General features: G+C 37.7%; 1 protein-coding gene across 6 annotated transcripts in view; it reads left to right on the forward strand.

Moving 5' to 3' along the window:
- The window catches only part of DIAPH2 (diaphanous related formin 2), a 111332-nt gene that overhangs the window by 55303 nt on the left and 39037 nt on the right, over nt 1–16992 (forward strand). For all 6 annotated transcript variants that reach the window (XR_006104929.1, XM_042478066.1, XM_042478064.1 and 3 more), the window contains 4 exons: nt 2959–3198; nt 4421–4550; nt 10976–11100; nt 13960–14124. Coding sequence is in view for 5 of the 6 variants with exons in the window: in XM_042478066.1 (XP_042334000.1) it covers nt 2959–3198; nt 4421–4550; nt 10976–11100; nt 13960–14124 (660 nt within the window). In the remaining variant the exon portion in view is untranslated. The remainder of the gene's footprint in view (nt 1–2958; nt 3199–4420; nt 4551–10975; nt 11101–13959; nt 14125–16992) is intronic.

The raw sequence follows: 16992 nt of genomic DNA on the forward strand, positions 1-16992 counted from the left end.
TTTCCTCAATAATTAACTTCATTGAAGTTTCTTTGTATGATTTTTTTTCTTTCATTCTTACTCCTGTGAAACAAATTGCTATGTCTCTTGATATCTTCCCCCCCTGCTATAAATCAAATTTATTCTGAATGTCTTGTCTATTTGAGAGTCCATGAAATCCTTGGTGATATCTAAATACTCTGCTAGTGGTGGAATAGTTATGTTTATTAATTGTGTGTTTGTCTTTTCTGACACTCCTTGAAGTTTTATACATTTTTCCCTGTATCTGCATTCTTGAATTAATAAATTTTGTTGTTCTTGTTTCAGATTATTCTGCAATTCTTTTGTTTTTGTTTCAAGGTCCTTTGTTTTATTCAATACTTCTGCTTTTGTTTTTACTTCTGAAAAATGTATTTGTTTATTTTGTCTATTTTATTTGCAAGAATGTTTATTTCTTTGTGCGTATCTTGTCTGATTTCTTCTCTCGTGTTCTTTAGTTCTTTTTAAATTCCCTCAATTCTTGCAGGATGATTGAACCTATGTCCAGTTGTTTGCGTGATGCCTGAAAAGAATCCCTCCTTCAACTTTGCTTTGTTGTTGTTGTTTTGAGTCTTGTTCCCATAGCCATTTTGTTCTTTCTTAACTCACACTTGAATTCTGATAATTTTTTATTTTCTTTTGTAACAATCTCAAACAATATTTTCTATATTCTCTTCTTTTGTTATTGTCACCTTTTTGGTTTATATTGTTATACACACCTTGCACCATTTACAATAAATTGAATTGAGTCAGAAGTTATCTAATTACTAAATTCCGCCATTAATAAACAATAGCTTTTCTAAATGTTAGTTATACCATGTTTAAAACCAACCGAGCTTATAATCAGACATAAACAGGTGGGCTTATAGTTGGATAGCTGAAAATGTTGAATAATCTGGAGGGTCCAAGAAAAGCCTTGAAATCACTATGAATTGCAAATGTATTGAAGTTTTACTGCAGTAATAGTAAAAGTAACATTGCAGTAACGTTACAGTAACAACATTGTAATGTATAAACAGCTCAGTCCTCTGAAAATCTAAAGAAATCAGTGATACTTTTCTGCTTTGCCGACAATTGCAGTTTCATCGCAGCCAAGTCTTGCCATCTTTGCAGCATCATAATGTCAACCCCTGTAGCTTCTTCTTGTTGCTTGATGTACTTCATTGCGATTTCTAGAGCCCTAACCCCATCGCCATGCGAGATTGTGAGAGGTTCAACAGATGATGCTTGCTCATCAATTTCTATTTCATTGCCATCGCTATTGACAAGAGTGACAATTTCTTCATCAGTAATTTCAAACTGATTGTCTTCGTTCATCCAGCTGTCAACCTCTTGCGAAGACATATCCTCACACCCAGGGATACAGTGTACTAAGGGTAGAATGCTTTCTTCCTCTTCATCTGTACTTTCCATCATTTCATCTTCTTCTTCATTTTCACATAACAACCTATTCATTTTCACATAACAACCTGATCTGACAATTTTTGGAGCCTAACATCACTCCAAGCCCTTGCAACCCAATAAGCAACATCCTTTACATTGATGCGTTTCAATCTTTCAATCATGTCTTGCCCTTCTTCAGTTTCTTCTATCAGTGTCGACCGTAGCTCCTGTGATAGTTCCTTTTTAGCATTTCCAAAACGCCCTGATCCATCGGTTGGCATATGGCATTAGGTGGCAGAAACACAGCCTTCATGTTCCCATCTTGAAGCTCCTTTGCATCAGGGTGTCGGGGCAAAAAAACTACTTTTCTGGGGTGGTCATTAACTTTCAAAAATTTCTCTGTGGAAGGAACGAATTCCTTAAAAAACAGTCTTTGAAAATTTCTCTGCTCATCCACGCACTGTTACATGCTCTCAGGATACAGTCCCAATCCAGTGGCTATGATTGGATTCATGAAGCATCTGATATTATGAAACACCCATATTTCCCACCCCACTGGCATTTCTTAGTTTGTCTGGCAAACAGAATGGCTTATTTCTGCCACTCACTGTTCATAGTCTGCCTTTAGGCACTGTCTGAACCAAGCTGCCTTTATTTCCCGCTCACTCTAACTGATACTGAGTTGAACAAAGGTGGAAATGATGTTAAACAAAGTTTGAAATGATGAATTTAATTTTTAAAATAGTGTGTAAAGTCCATGGGATGCATAATGAGTAGCATATGCCTTTTCTTCCGTACTCTATTGAAAAGTATGAGTATTGCAAGTCAGTTGTGCAAAATGAAAAATGCTGTCAAGGTGTTTGAAATTAGTTCATTATTATTATTATTATTATTATTATTATTATTATTAAGCTTTATTTATATAGCGCTGTAAATTTACACAGCAATGTACATAAAATCTTTTAATTAGACAGTTAAATGTTAAGCAGAATTAAGAAGGAAAATGTAAAAATCTAATGTTACATTAAAATGACTGGTTGTGGTGATGGTCGGTCGTGGTGATGATGATGATGTTCCTTTTCTCTCTCCACCTGCCATGGCCGAAGTCTGCCTTTGATATTCCTTTTTAGTTCCAAATGTAATTGAGAGAACTGCTGTTGAAATACAAGCCCCAGACTGTGTGAATATAATTGTTGTATGATTCCTTGAGAGTCAGCAAAGTGTAATGATTTGAGCATTGGACTATGATTCTGGAGACCAGGGTTCAAATCCCAGCTTAGCTACTAGGTGATCTTGGGTAAGTTACGCTCTATCAGTCTCAAAGGAAGGCAAAGGCAAATCCTATCTGAATAAATCTCACCAAGAAAACCCTGTAATATGGTGGTCTTGGGATCACCATAAACCAGAAACAACAACAATTTCTTGCTTTTTTGGTCTTTCAGAAGGTGGGTTTTTTGGTTTGTTTATTTTTTATTTTTTGCAATGTTGTGTCTTCAACAGAATAGCAAATAAATTGTTCTGTTCTATTGTATGGAAATGCTTTTTCTTTTCTTTCAGATGAGCTCTGTTAAAATGTTACAGTCTCGTCTGAATGGCATCCTTTTCAAGCTAACATTTGAAGAGCACATAAATAATATCAAGCCTGGCATTATGGCAGTAACAATAGCCTGTGAGGAGCTGAAAAAGAGTGAAAACTTCTCTAAGCTGTTAGAACTTGTGTTGTTGATTGGCAACTACATGAATTCTGGCTCAAGAAATGCCCAATCACTGGGGTTCAATCTTAGTTTTCTGTGCAAGGTAAGTCAAACACTTATAAGTGTATATTGTGCTATTGTAGTGGTATTCCTCTAGTCTAGAGCCATGTTGGACAAAGACTTAAAGATCTTTACTGTCACCTCTAGTTCCTCAAAAGTGTCTATATTGTGTATGGTGGACCCATCCATGGACAAGTGTCTGTGGATTACAACCCCCACCCCTCTTATTGTCAATGACAGTGCTTGTATGTGGCTGTGCCGATGCAGCCACATGTACGTCACCACCTATTGACTAGGAAGGGGCTTAAGCATGTCCATTTTTTCTTATCTGCTGGGGAGCCCTTACCAATGGGAATGATGCAGTGTATATTGACTTGGGAGATACATGTACAGAAATAATACTTCATGAACAATTTAAATGGTTTTGTCTGTACTTTTTGTCTCTTTTAAGCCTATATTTGTGAATAGTATAAAGTGAAATATGGGATCATAGATTTCCCTTCCTATTTTTCCAAAATGTATTTAACATTGCTTATTCAAGAGGATTACTGTGTGTGTGTGTAGAGTACTACATCTTGGCAGCTTTGAAAGTTGAGTATCCTTTACTAGCATTTGCTTAGCACTTCCACAAATGAAGTTTATCACATTGGCTTTGCTCCTGCGATAGATGCAGGATATAATTTTAAGAAGGCGGATCTTACTGCATTTCACTATTGCCAAGGAGTATGCAGCCCATTTGCAACCCAGGCTTCTGCTGCATCTTTTCAAGAGGATCGGCTTTCTTAAAGTTACATCCCACGACTATTATGGGATCAAAGCCAGTGTGATAAACTCCTACATTTTAATTGTTGTCCTCTATTTGTGGATAATAGGAAATAAGTGCATCAGCTGGGGTATGGGCCACACTATGGATGTTCCTATAAATATAAACACCATTTTTGAAAAAGAAAGACTGTGTCACGAGAAGATATAATATAGAGAAAAAATCACACATCTTATTTAATTGGAAACATATATGATGCCATTTATTGACAAAAAGATGTAGAACTTTAGTTATAGTATTAAGGCCAAAATAGAAATAAATGCCTAAAAATGTAAAATAACATAAGGATAAACATGTTAAATAAAATTTCAAATTGTCTTTGGAATTAATTTATATCTGAAAAGAGATACCATATCATGTGTTGAGGATGTGTTCTGGGCGGGGGAAGAGAAAAATATTACTAAAAATAATGCACACATACCCTATTTCTTTTCGTTTACAGATCAGAGACACAAAATCATCAGATCAAAAAATAACACTCTTGCAGTTTCTGGCTGCAATTTGTGAAGAGAATTATCGGGACATCTTGAAATTTCCAGATGAGCTTGAACATGTGGAGAGTGCAAGCAAAGGTACATGGCAAGATGGCAGTAATAATAATTTCTATATACTAAGTTTGAGTCATGGTTTTGAAATACTTTCAGCATTGGACTATAATTTTGGAGACTAGGGTTTGAATGCTTGCTTGATTATGGAAACCCACTGGCATGTCAGTTCTCTCAGGGGCTTGACAGACCTGTAGCCGCTCCTTATCGTGCCTGATAAGGCTTTGGCAACTACATGCCGTGACCCCGATCTCTCCTTTTTGTGCCCTGGAAAGGGTGCCATAGCCACTAGTATGTAGCTTTTCCACGCTCCTTTGAGGCTGCATTATGTAAACGCAGCACCAGAGGAGTGCCATGTGGAGCGGCATGCGGCATTACACCAGCCTGGGGATGGAGTCGTGTGTCATGTGGATGCCATGCCCTGACCCTGCTCCCAAGCTGGCCTTTCCCACCGGTCTATACAGCCCCTCAGCCAGGGGGGGACTGGCAAGAAACTCGGAACAAATCTTTCCAAGAAAAAACTGTGATAGGCTTGCTTTAGGGTTGCCATAAGTAAAAAAATGCCTTGAAGATACAAAAGAACAGCAGCAGCAACAACAAAAATAAAGGCATATACTAAGTGGGCAAAGGATAGCCCTGCAGGTGCTGTTGGATTGCAGTTCAGTCCTAGATAGTATAGTACAGTATAAGCATGGGTGAGGAGAAATATTAGCATTTATGGTCCAACAACATAAGTCCCTCCATATCCATGGATTCTTTATCCATGGATTCAACAATCTGTCACTTGAAAATACACTCATCCCTCCATATTTGCGGCTTTGATATTTGAGGATTTAATTATTCACGGATTTGATTAATATGTTCTCTTTAGCAATATCTAGGTCCTCCAGTGCAACTCTATGGTCAGCTTTAACTAAAAGTTGCACTGGAAGACCTAGAGATTCCTAGAGAGGTGTCCACTCAAGTAAAAACATGGTGTTTTTGTTATTTGCAGTTTTTCCATATTTATGAGGGTCTTGTGCCCCTAACCCTAGCGAATATGGAGGGACAAGTGTATTCCAAAAATATATAAATTCCAAATGGCAAACCTTGATTTTGCCTTTTTATGTAAGGTAATGGGGATTTGAGCATCTACAAATTTTGGTACCCACAGAGGGTCCTGGAACCAAACCCCAGCGGATACCAAGGGCTCATTGTACATTGTTCACACTTGACTTCTGGTGGAAAGTGTTTAGATCATTTCACCTGTCAGATCTCCTTCCGGTTCATCGTCCTCATTTTCTTCCATCTTTTCCTCTGGAAGTAATGGTGCTTTTTGTTGGTCCTCATCGTCCTTATTAGGTTTAAATCTTTTCAAGAAATCTTTTGCTTTTATAATAGAATTAATTTTCTATCTGTGTTGCCTATAGACAAAAGACACTCCCTCTAGTCTCTCCCATGAATAGTCAATTTTCCTCCTACTCAGTTCCTGTGTCAAAAATCTATATTCCTGCCTCTTCTTCAGCACCACCATCGGCACATCTTTATAAATTTTTATAATTTTCCCATCAATTTGTAAGTTTTCTTGGTAGCTCATTTGGAGAATTTGTTCCCTTGTCCTAGATCTGATAAAATTTGTGATGACATCTCTTGGAAGATTCTTTTCTCAAGCCACAGTAGGGCTTACATGAAAGACTCTGTCTGTATTTTATGTACTGTAAATAAAATTTTAAAAGAAGAAATCTAATATTTTGGGAAGAACACCAAGATGATCTTCTCCCCAACACTAGGGTTCCATGTGAAGGGAATCATTCTCTAATGGAAAAGACTCGATTCTGTGAGTTCCAAATTAATGGGAAAGTTCGAGTCTGTCACCTGAGATGTGAATTAGGGTAAGGATTTCTTGTCACATTACACATGGGCCGACACTACATGTGTTTGTGTTATCAGCAATAGCTTGGTGAATGACCTATCTCAATAAAGGTAATTGGTATTGTCAAAAGAAAGACAGAAAATGAATGTAGAATTGGAGGATTAGTATAAAGAAATATAGAAATTAGCAATTAATGACAAATTAACTTGTAAAATTGAAAGTGAAAAAAGGACTATGGAAAAGAAATGACTTTGATGAGATATGGAAAAAATTATTGAAAAAGTATACATAGAAAAACGTTATATACTGTATAATCTTAAAAATATTAAATAATTTTTTTGTAAAATTAAAAAACCACCCATCTTTCTTCATCATCATCTTACTCTTGTTGTTTATCTATTTACCAAATTTTAAAAGACATACCATCAAGTCGCTGCAAACTAACAAATCTATATAAAAAAAATCCATATGACAACTTAATACCGTAATATATTCTTTGTGTCAGGAAAGGTTCTTTGTATGTTTGAGGAGAAAAGATTTATTTGTCATCAATTTACTGAAAGAAATATTATTGCAAGCCCTTGTGAATGAGATAATAATTTATCTTCACCTACCTTCTTCACATGGTTTCTGTTATATTATAAACATCAATCATGTCCACCCACTAAAAGTTTTAAATCATAGTTTGAGCTTTCATTCCCAAACAAATTCATTATCATTTTGATATCTGTTTCCTCCTTTCTAGGCAGAAGGAAAAGTTAACAGGCAAGGGGGGGTAGGGGGAATTTTCAGCAAAAATTCATTGGGAAACGTCCCATTCGCACTGAGCAGAACTGGGAAGAGAGAGAGAACAACACCAAGGGGACAAATGCAAATGAGAAATCTCCCAGGGTCAGTGGTTTCACAGCAGACAATGAGCACTAATCAAGCAGACATTAATCCTCTTTTGCATACTCTCCTACCCTGAGGCCTGCCATTAGCAACAGAACAATCCATATGCAAACCACTCCTGCCTTCCCAGGTCACACAGTATATACATACCCAACTCCTTTCCAGGCAAGTATTCTCTGAAAATGCCAGCCACAGATGCTGGTGAAATTTGTAGAACATGGCCACATAGTCCGAAAAACCCACAAAAAACTATGGATGCCGGCCATGAAAGCCTTTGACTTCCCAAGGGGACAGTTTGAGGAACAAGGGATTGGAGGTTTCTCATTGAGCTCTGTTTATAGCTAACTTCACAAAGGATTCCACCCAGCAGTAGCTAAGCCTTGATTTCTTAACAGGGAGGGAAGCTGGCCACTCTCTCCCTCCACTTTCTGTCAGTTCTCCGAAACATAGAGGGCAATGGCCAAAACTCTTATTTATTGCCCTCAGGGGTGTGAAAGGGTTTTGCCTACCTTTCCTGAAACCTGACTCTCTGAAGACTTCCTCGCTAGGCTGTCCTAGTCACCTTCCTTTGTGGGAATCTTTTCCCCGCTAGCCTCAGATGGGAATATATCTTCCCGCCAGCAAACTCTTTGTGGGACCCTTTTCCCCGCTAGCTCAACTGTTGGAACCATTTCCCACTAGCAGAAACTCCTTTGTGGCCTCTGGTCTAGGATGTCTCCCTCCCGTTGCCTGCCTTTGCTTGTCCAAGGTGATCTGTACTTTGGCCCAAAGGGCTTATGGTCACTGGCATCCTGCTGTACCTGGCTCTGCCTGGCCTCTACCAATCTTGCACTTGGATTTATGGCCTCCAACAGAGACATCTTTTTGCCTATGCCTACCTCTACTTGTCCAAGGTCTTTTGTCCCTAGCTGGTTTTAGGGTTTGAATGGGAAGGGATCTGCCTCTGTTTCCCAACCCACAACAGTGAAAATAAAAATAGAGTGTCAGGAATCTGCACTGTTGTCACACCCAAGAATGACTGGAGTCCACACTTGGATGGCATACCAGAGTCAGCGTGTAGGACATCTAACCAAAGATTGAAATGGGATTAGCCAACCCAAGATAGCGCTTTGGCTTGTGGCCAGTCACACAAGAACAGCAATCACATCTTCCTATTTATCTCTGCGTCTGCAACAATTTATTTTGAAACCCCATACTCTCTACATCTGGGATCTGAACAGTCCGATTGCACGGTCGGAGTGCTAAGATCTCAAAGGAGATTTTCTAATTGCCAATGCTTTCTCCATCAAATTGTAGCCAAAATCTTTGTAGGGGAATTTTACTTAGCTCAAATTGAGAGGGGGTTAGCTACAAAGACCCTATGAAATCGTCTCCCACCTGCAAACTGAGGGGCCAGTGGATCCAAGAAATGATGAGAGGCAGTAGTTTCTAATGAAATATACAGCTCTGGATCTCCCATTCTGGATCCCCCCGCGTATGAGAAATCCACGTATGCTCGCACCCCATTAAAAACAATTACTTTGATTGGCACGCGGCTTCTGCATAAACTGAAAGCTGTGTGTAGTGTGCCTGCGTATGGCACGGGCGCACTGTATTTTTATTTAGAAGAGAAAATCACACAGCAATACACTATCATACACTCATTCATTCAAGGCTCAGGAAATCAGGGGTTAGCTTGGAAAAGGTTTGAGGCAGAACAACGGGTGATACTTACTGCAGATGAGGCTTGCTTCTGGAATCCAATTGGTGAAGTAGGGTGAGACACAGCCATTCCAAGAGCGTTGGTTGAACGGAAATGCCGAAGATAGACTAGAGATCATAGTGACATAGAGTCCTCATGAAATCCAAACTAGCACACTGAGGGGAGATTTCTAGGGGTTTTTAAGGGCTAAAATTAGCCACAGGGCAAAAGTGTTGGATTGTCTGGGGTGAGGTAATCTGGTCTGTCAATAATCAAGGGAAATAGGAAGGGAGTTAAATCATTAGCTGGCTCATCAGGTGAGACATCTAGACAATCATCACCCATTCTTCTGATTATTGGAGGTGATGGCAGCTTCTTGATTTTCCTGTGATGAGAGCATTTTTCATGTATCAGGTTCCCTGTTATTTTCTATTTATCAGGATGCTTTGTGAAGCCCTCATTTCATACCATTAGTGACTCCCAAACTACCTGTTGGGCTAGTCAGAGGGGTATTGTTCCCAAGAGTTCCCATGAGGCTGACCTCACCTGAGTGTAGTGTGTACATGTCCCACCACTCTGGGGATTAGGGCAGATTGAATGGCAGGATCCATCTGGGGTTATGTGGAATACCACACACACCAAAATTCAGAAAGATGCACTATGGGTAACAACCATTAAGTCCAAAACATTTATTTTAGCATGAACATCCATGAATTACAACTCATTTCCTCAGATGCATCTGGGCTTCAGTTATATATGCATTATATATTGAGGATGGGAAGAAAGCAAAATTGGCCACAGAAAATGACAGTTATATTATTGGCAATAGCTTTAAATAGCATAAACATCCTAGGTAGTTCACAAATGACTGTCATGTGTTATCTGATAGAGGTCTGTTAGCAGCTTATTACCTGCAAGGAAGTAGAACAATGAGAAAGTGTTTACTTTGCTTTTGGTGAGCTAAAATCCAAGATTCCTGTATACGGTTTTCAGAACTTTCACAACTTTCTGGCCTTTCACAAAACGTTTAAAGTCTATTAATACATGCACTGTGTTACGAAATCTAGTAGAACTGGAAGCTGCATGATAGTGTATAGTGGAACATTGCTGACTTTAGGCAGTCGTAAGGTGGATTGTGGGGTTTTCTTGGTATGATTTGTTTAGAGGCAGTTTGCCTTTTCCTTCCTCTGAGGCTGAGTGTGTGACTTGACCAAGACCATCCAGTGGGTTTCCATGGCTGAGCAGGGAGTCGAACCCTGGCCTTCAGAGTTGTCTTTATACACTCAAACCACTTTCTCCTGATATGCAATTTAGGCACCAGTAATTTTTGTTATAAGCCTGCCTAAACATCTTCAAGGCACCAGATCCTATTTGGTCTTGGAAGCTAATCAGTCAGCTCTGGTTAGTACTTGGAAGGGAGACTACCAATGAATACCAGGTGCTGTAGGCTATATTTCAAAGGAAGGAACTGAGTGTTTCTTGCCTAAGAAAACCCTATTAAATTCATGGGGTCACAATAACTTGACAGGTGACGATGTTGATTAGCCTTGTTTATAATGTGAACAAAGGAAGTGTTGAAGATGTGGAGGATAAGAAATCCCTATGGATAAGCTCATACAGTTTTAGATACTGCAGCAAAGCAAGAGAAAACTGATCTCTTTTACAGCCTGTCTTTAAATTATTTATATGACCAACTATATGTATTAATAAGATAGAATGTTTTTGAATCTTAGTTTATGCTTAATTCACAAATTTGATTTAAGGGAATGAAATATTAGCGTTTCTTTCAATAAATTTGAATAGAAATAGATTAATTTCAGCTAATGTCAGAATAAAATGGTGTCATCCCCCACATTAAGCAAGATTATTTCATATATTATGTTTTAGGTTCTTACTTATTTCTTGAAGAGTGGACCTTTTATGAGCAATAATTCAAAAAAATGGGAGCACATTTTAATGGAGTGATCCAAACTGCCATTATGACTATTCTTCTTCCCTTGGTTTCTTTGTTAACATTTTCCCCCTCAGTTTCGGCTCAGGTTCTTAAGAGCAACCTTGATTCCATGGAAAAGCAGATACAGCGTTTGGAAAATGATATTAAGAAATTTCCTAAAACAGAAGATCCACATGATAAATTTGTTGAGAAGATGACTATATCCTTTTTAACCGATTAACATGTTTGATTTGTTTGCACATACAAGTAAAATTTACATTCAGAACATGGAATGTTAATTTTAATGCAGCTTTATTGTTAATATTACAAAACTTTTGTTTTGGGAAGATCTCTAATGTTAAAGCATTAAGCCTCGACCACAAAGCCCCATTTTTTGTATGATGAAAGGTGTGAAGTTAGGTGATGCAAAGAACATCTGCAAAGTCTATATTTCAAAACTAAATGAGAGAAATGTGTTGATTAGAACAGCTGTAGCCATTCAGTCAACTATACATCTCTAAACTATTACTTCATAATACTTCGGGAACAAGGAGTGAAACTGAAAACCTCAAGCATTGTAAGTCCCTCCATGGTAGATACTGATTTAACTGGCAAGAACTGAGAAAAGCCTTCCCCAGCAATTTTCTTTCTTTTTTTTAACCTAAGGAATAGTGCCAGAATCTTGACCTAAGTGCTAGTTCCCATGAGGAGGAATATGATGAATATATATTAACTGGTAACTTTTAAAATTACGCATGAATATCTCTCATATGGTGTCAGAGAGGTGATTCAGTATTTTGCTGTCTGACTAGTGTTATGGTCTGGAGCCCCAAGCAATTATTTTTTTTTTCAAAGCCAGTAGGAAAGAGTCTTTAACAAAGGTGTGAGGAGTTACTCAAGCCTTCTATATGTGAAAAATATATTAAGTTGATGAACTGTAGTTTCGCTGGCCATGTGCCGTAATAAATTATTCGAGTCAAACTGTAGTTTCTGCCACATAAGATTGTACAGTCAGCCCTTCTTATACACGGATTTTTTATACATGGATTCAAGCATCTACGGTTTGAAAATGTTCAAAAACAGTATAAATTTCAAATATCAAACCGTGGCACGTTACAGACCGCTCCTTTGGGGCGGCCTGTAGGCGCGCCTTTCCCCGGTGTATCGGGGCCTCAGTGGAAACAGCAGCCGCTGAGGCCCCGATCCGCCACTTTCTGGGCGCAGGGAAGCGGCAAAAGGCCGCTTCCCGCAGCCTGGAAAGGGGTGTCCTTGGGGCTTCAAGCCCCAAGGACACCCCACGGTGGGCGGGGAGGAGGAGAAGGGGCCATTTGGCCCCTTTCTCCATTGCGTAGCTGGGCGCAGCCGTCTGAAGCTGCGCCCAGCGACGCAAACCAGGAAGGAGTCCGTTTCGGAGCTCCTTCGGCTCTGTGGAAAGGGCGCGTTAAGCGCCTTGCGCGGAGCGATGGCATCACGTCCACGCCCCTCATTTGAAGGCAGCGCGTTTCGTGATGCCATCGTGGCGGCGGCCATGTTGGTCTGCAGTGCCTCTTGCTTTCCTGAATCCCTTTGCACCTCTGAGGTTTCTCTTTGCATGTATGGTTGGAATCTGTGCTGCATAATTTTGAGCATAATTTTGCTTTCATGGAAAATTAATGTTATAGTTGCTGCAGTCTCTTGTGTCTCAGTTTTTGTGGATGAGAATGTATATTTATCATTTTCAACCTGTTGGCCACTGTTTTGGTTTCCATATTTGTTGGCATATGTTGGTTAACACAAGAGTTGATTCTGTCAATGTGAATTGTAGCAGTTTGATTGGAATATAATCTTTTTCAGGTGACTTGTTTTCCCAATTTCTCTTATTGCAGCTTCCACCTTACTTTAGGTGTTCATCTTCATATGATTCTTTGTTCCCTGTGTCTTTCATTTGTTCCATGTCTTTCATTTTTTCATCTCTCTATATATAATTCTTCTGTGCATTGCATCCAATGCCTTTTTATTTATTCCTGGTCTTGTAGTATGTTATTTTTATTGTCATATAGTATCCAGCCCTTGGTTTGAATGTCCCTTTGATTTAAGTACTGTATGTATTATGTGTTAATGACAAAGTTTTTGTCTTAGGCTGAATGTATTCTGAATGCAACTGCCTGAAGGTTGTTACTGTACTATGTGGGCCTCTTAGTCACATTAAGTAATATCTTATTTTTCCAGACTATTTTCAGTGTCCTAAAATAGGAAAAAATGAATTCTTCATAATATTCACAGACTTGTTCTGATCTCAGTGGGGAGTACACATACTTTATGTAAGTGTTGTTCTTTCCCCTTATAGCAAATAGAGATGTCTGTTTAGCTCACTTTGAATATATTCTTAACAGGTCTATTATTTTAATCATTTGTACATTGTTCATGATGCAATTCAAGGATGATAAGTCAAAGAATATTACAATTTAATAAACTGTAGTGTATTTATTTATTTCATTTTTATGCCACCTTTCTTAAAAATGGATTCAAGGCAGCACACAAGAGAAAACACTTTAAAAACCATTTTTAAAAAAACAGTTAAAATATCACAATTAAAACAGTATAAAATTTAGATTAAAAACATATAAAAGGTAAAAACACATAATCTAAAACATCTACCTCATATAAAAGCCACCCTGTCGTGAATTTAAAAAGCCTGTCTCAATAAAAACATTTTTTCTTGCCAATGAAAGGTCAGCAGGGAAGGGGCCAACCTAGCCTCCCATGGAAGGAAGTTCTAGATGGTGGGAGCAGCCAGCAAGAAGGCTCTCTCTTGTGTCCTCACCTAGCGAGGCTGGGATGGTGGCAAAAGTCTTTATGTTCTGCAAGAAGTAGAGTCAAAGAGATATTAAACACTTAGGTGGCCATCACCTAGGAATAATTATGTTTTTTTGGTTGTGAAGCATATAAAAATAAGAAAAACATTTTCTTAATAAAAAGACAGCAGTTAACTTAGAGATTAGTTAAGTAGCTGGTTGATGGTTGGTTGCATTTGACTAATAAACTAGCCCCACTTTTTATGCTCTTTATTTAATTTGTATTTCCTTAACATTAAGATTACAGTTTTGCTAAGAGTGCCAGAGAGCAGTATGAAAAATTATCAAACATGCACAACAACATGACCAAATTATATGACAGTCTGGGGGACTACTTCTGTTTTGATCCGAAAGCTACAAGCAGCGAGGAATTCTTTGGTGATCTAAGTGCATTCAGGATCCTATTCTTGGTAAGTAGAGAGAAAACAGTATCTCACTCTCCCTATATATTTTTATGTGCATATCTTAAAATAACTACTACTCTTTTCATATTGTTGGTATCATGTATGATTCATTAATGGAGAAAGGTCTTTAGGATGCCCCCCCCCCAGTAGAGTAAACTACTGTAAACTATTCTATGCATATTTGTGGTGGTGATGTCTGTGAACTTTAGATTTTGCATCTACACATGATTATAGTATTTTCGCTGTATATCATATAATTAATTAATTTGTTTTATTTTTATTTGTTTTAATTTTATTTGTTTTATTTTTATATGCATCACACATTCTGTATTGGAGCATAAGGATTTTTAAATATATGTATTTCACAGTACCAAAGGGGACATAGCATTTCACCCAGTCTTGGACCTTTGAATTGTCAATCAGTACATCAAGCCCCAAAAGTATCTGAGTTGACAGTTCTGCAGTTGGATGAATCATTCCTTGTATTCCATTGTACTGAATCCTGTGGATTTTTTTCTTGCCAAATGTGGTATGGCAATTCCATCTCAATCAGCACATCATGTTACGGATGTATTGCCTTCAGCCATTGACATCCCTGGAAAAGTCTATGCTTTCTTTTTACGTGCATCAAGCATTGGCTTTCTATATTAAACATACTGCCTTATTTTCCTTTCCCCAAAGACTGTTCATTTGTTGTGGAGGACATCTGAAATGACAACAGGTAACTTTCCAGAAAATTGCAAAATGGATTATTAAAACCATAGAATCAGAGAGTTGGAAGAGACCACAAGGGCCATCAAGTCCAGCGCCCTGCCATGCAGGAACACAGAATCAAAACACTCCCAGCAGATGGCCATCCTGCCTCTGTTTAAAAACCTCCAAAGAACAAGACTCCACCATACTCCAAGGGAGTGTGTTCCATTGTCGAACAGCTATTACTGTCAAGAAGTTCCTCCTAATGTTTAGGTAGTTTGAATCCATTGTTCCACGTCCTGTTCTCTTGAGCACCAGAAAACATACCTGTTCCATCCTTAATATGACATCCCTTGAGATATTTAAACAGGGCTATCCTATCACCTCTTAACCTTCTCTTCTCCAGGCTAAATATAGCCAGCTCCCTAAGTTGCTCCTCATAGGGCATAATTTCCAGACCCTTCACCATTTTAATTGCTCTCCTCTGGACACACTCCAGCTTTTTGTATTGTGGTGCCCAGAACTGGACACAATATTCCAGGTGAGCCCTGACCAAAACTTCCCTTGATCTAGACACTTGTAACTTTCTTCCACAATCTGGACCACATAACCTGTTAAAAAACATAAAAGGAAAAAGAAAAAAATGTCGACAGAAGATTAATGCAGTTTATTTAATAATAAGTCAGTGTTTATATTATTAAAAATATAGTAATTAGAAGGAAAATATGGAAGCACAAAAATGATAAGTAGATAATAGATTAAGACAAAGGTAAAAAAATTAGAGAGAAATCAAAGCTATTGGAGGGAAAAAAAGAGGGGAATACATTCTGATATCATTCTGTTGCAAAAAAGGAATATATATAGATACCACTAATATAGATAGAATTTTATATGTAGTTAAATATATAATGATGACAGTGAGAGCAACAGTATTATGTTAAGACTAATTTCTATAAATTGTTGATATATATTATAGATATGATATGATTAATGGTATGTATATAGAACAGATACACAAATATATAGGAATAATATTATGTTTGTTAAAAACATAATTGATAAGACTGAGTATGAGAAAGAGGTATGTGCGATGATAAGGAAAGCATAATCAAAACAGAATAGGATGAAAACAAAAATAGCCAGAATCAAGAAGAAGAAAGAAGTAACATATAAAGGACAATGGAAATTAGAAGTTCTAGCGGGGGAAAAAAAGAAGAATAAGAAGATATTATAAAATACACCAGACATGATTTGTCTTTTTTAATTGTTTATTTGTATAGTTAATGAAGTGTAATTTGTTGAGATTAAAATTGATTAATAAAGATATGTTAAAAAGAAGAAAAAGAAAAAATGACAAAAAGTTGTTCAACAAATAGAATTAAATATATTCAATATGAAGTATAAAATATCAAAAAATATTATATACAAAAATATGAGATATAATAAAAATATAGATGTTAATATTCAAAAGTTAAAGGGTCATAAACATTTTAAACATTAGAAATCCATCCATCTTTCATTAGCAAGGAATCTCGATATCCGTCCAACTCTTTCAGGCTCTTCCAAAGTCTTACTCCACCATCAATAACAGTCTGTGGCCAGCAGCTGTCACCCTTCACCAATCTTCTCCAGTGCAGCTATGCTGTTGAAATTAGAAACCAATTCAACTGCCCAGACTACAGTCAAAGCAAATTCTAAATACTTCAAAACATAAGTTAACAGCATTATTAAAATTCTTACTTGTTTATATTAAATATTAGGGAGTTTTCTTTAAATTAAAATGAGTCTTTACATTGCAGAATAATTATTTTAATGCAGGTAATTTCAGCTAGCATTCCAGCAATTTCTGCAGTGGGTTACTTATCCTTTATCTCAAACAAGTTAACATGAACAGTGTTAACATGACCACTTTGAGAAGATAACATCTGGAGCTTCTTAAACTTCAAAAGAAAAGTTAATTCCACCTAATAAAATTTAAAAGAAAGAACGTTGTGTGTAAACAGGTAATAGCTTTTACTGCTCTCTGTCAAGATGGTGATTCAGACTCCTATCCCCCTCCAAATTTGGTGGTTGTTTCATATGGTGGTCCAGACCAACCTGAGCTTTTATCTAAAGGTCTCCACTTGAACAGGGAGTTCTTGCTGGTTCCAGAGCCCCAGAACCAGCTTGAATCAACTGTAA

Source organism: Sceloporus undulatus, chromosome 7, assembly GCF_019175285.1.
Source record: "Sceloporus undulatus isolate JIND9_A2432 ecotype Alabama chromosome 7, SceUnd_v1.1, whole genome shotgun sequence".
In the NCBI taxonomy this organism is placed as follows: domain Eukaryota; kingdom Metazoa; phylum Chordata; class Lepidosauria; order Squamata; family Phrynosomatidae; genus Sceloporus; species Sceloporus undulatus.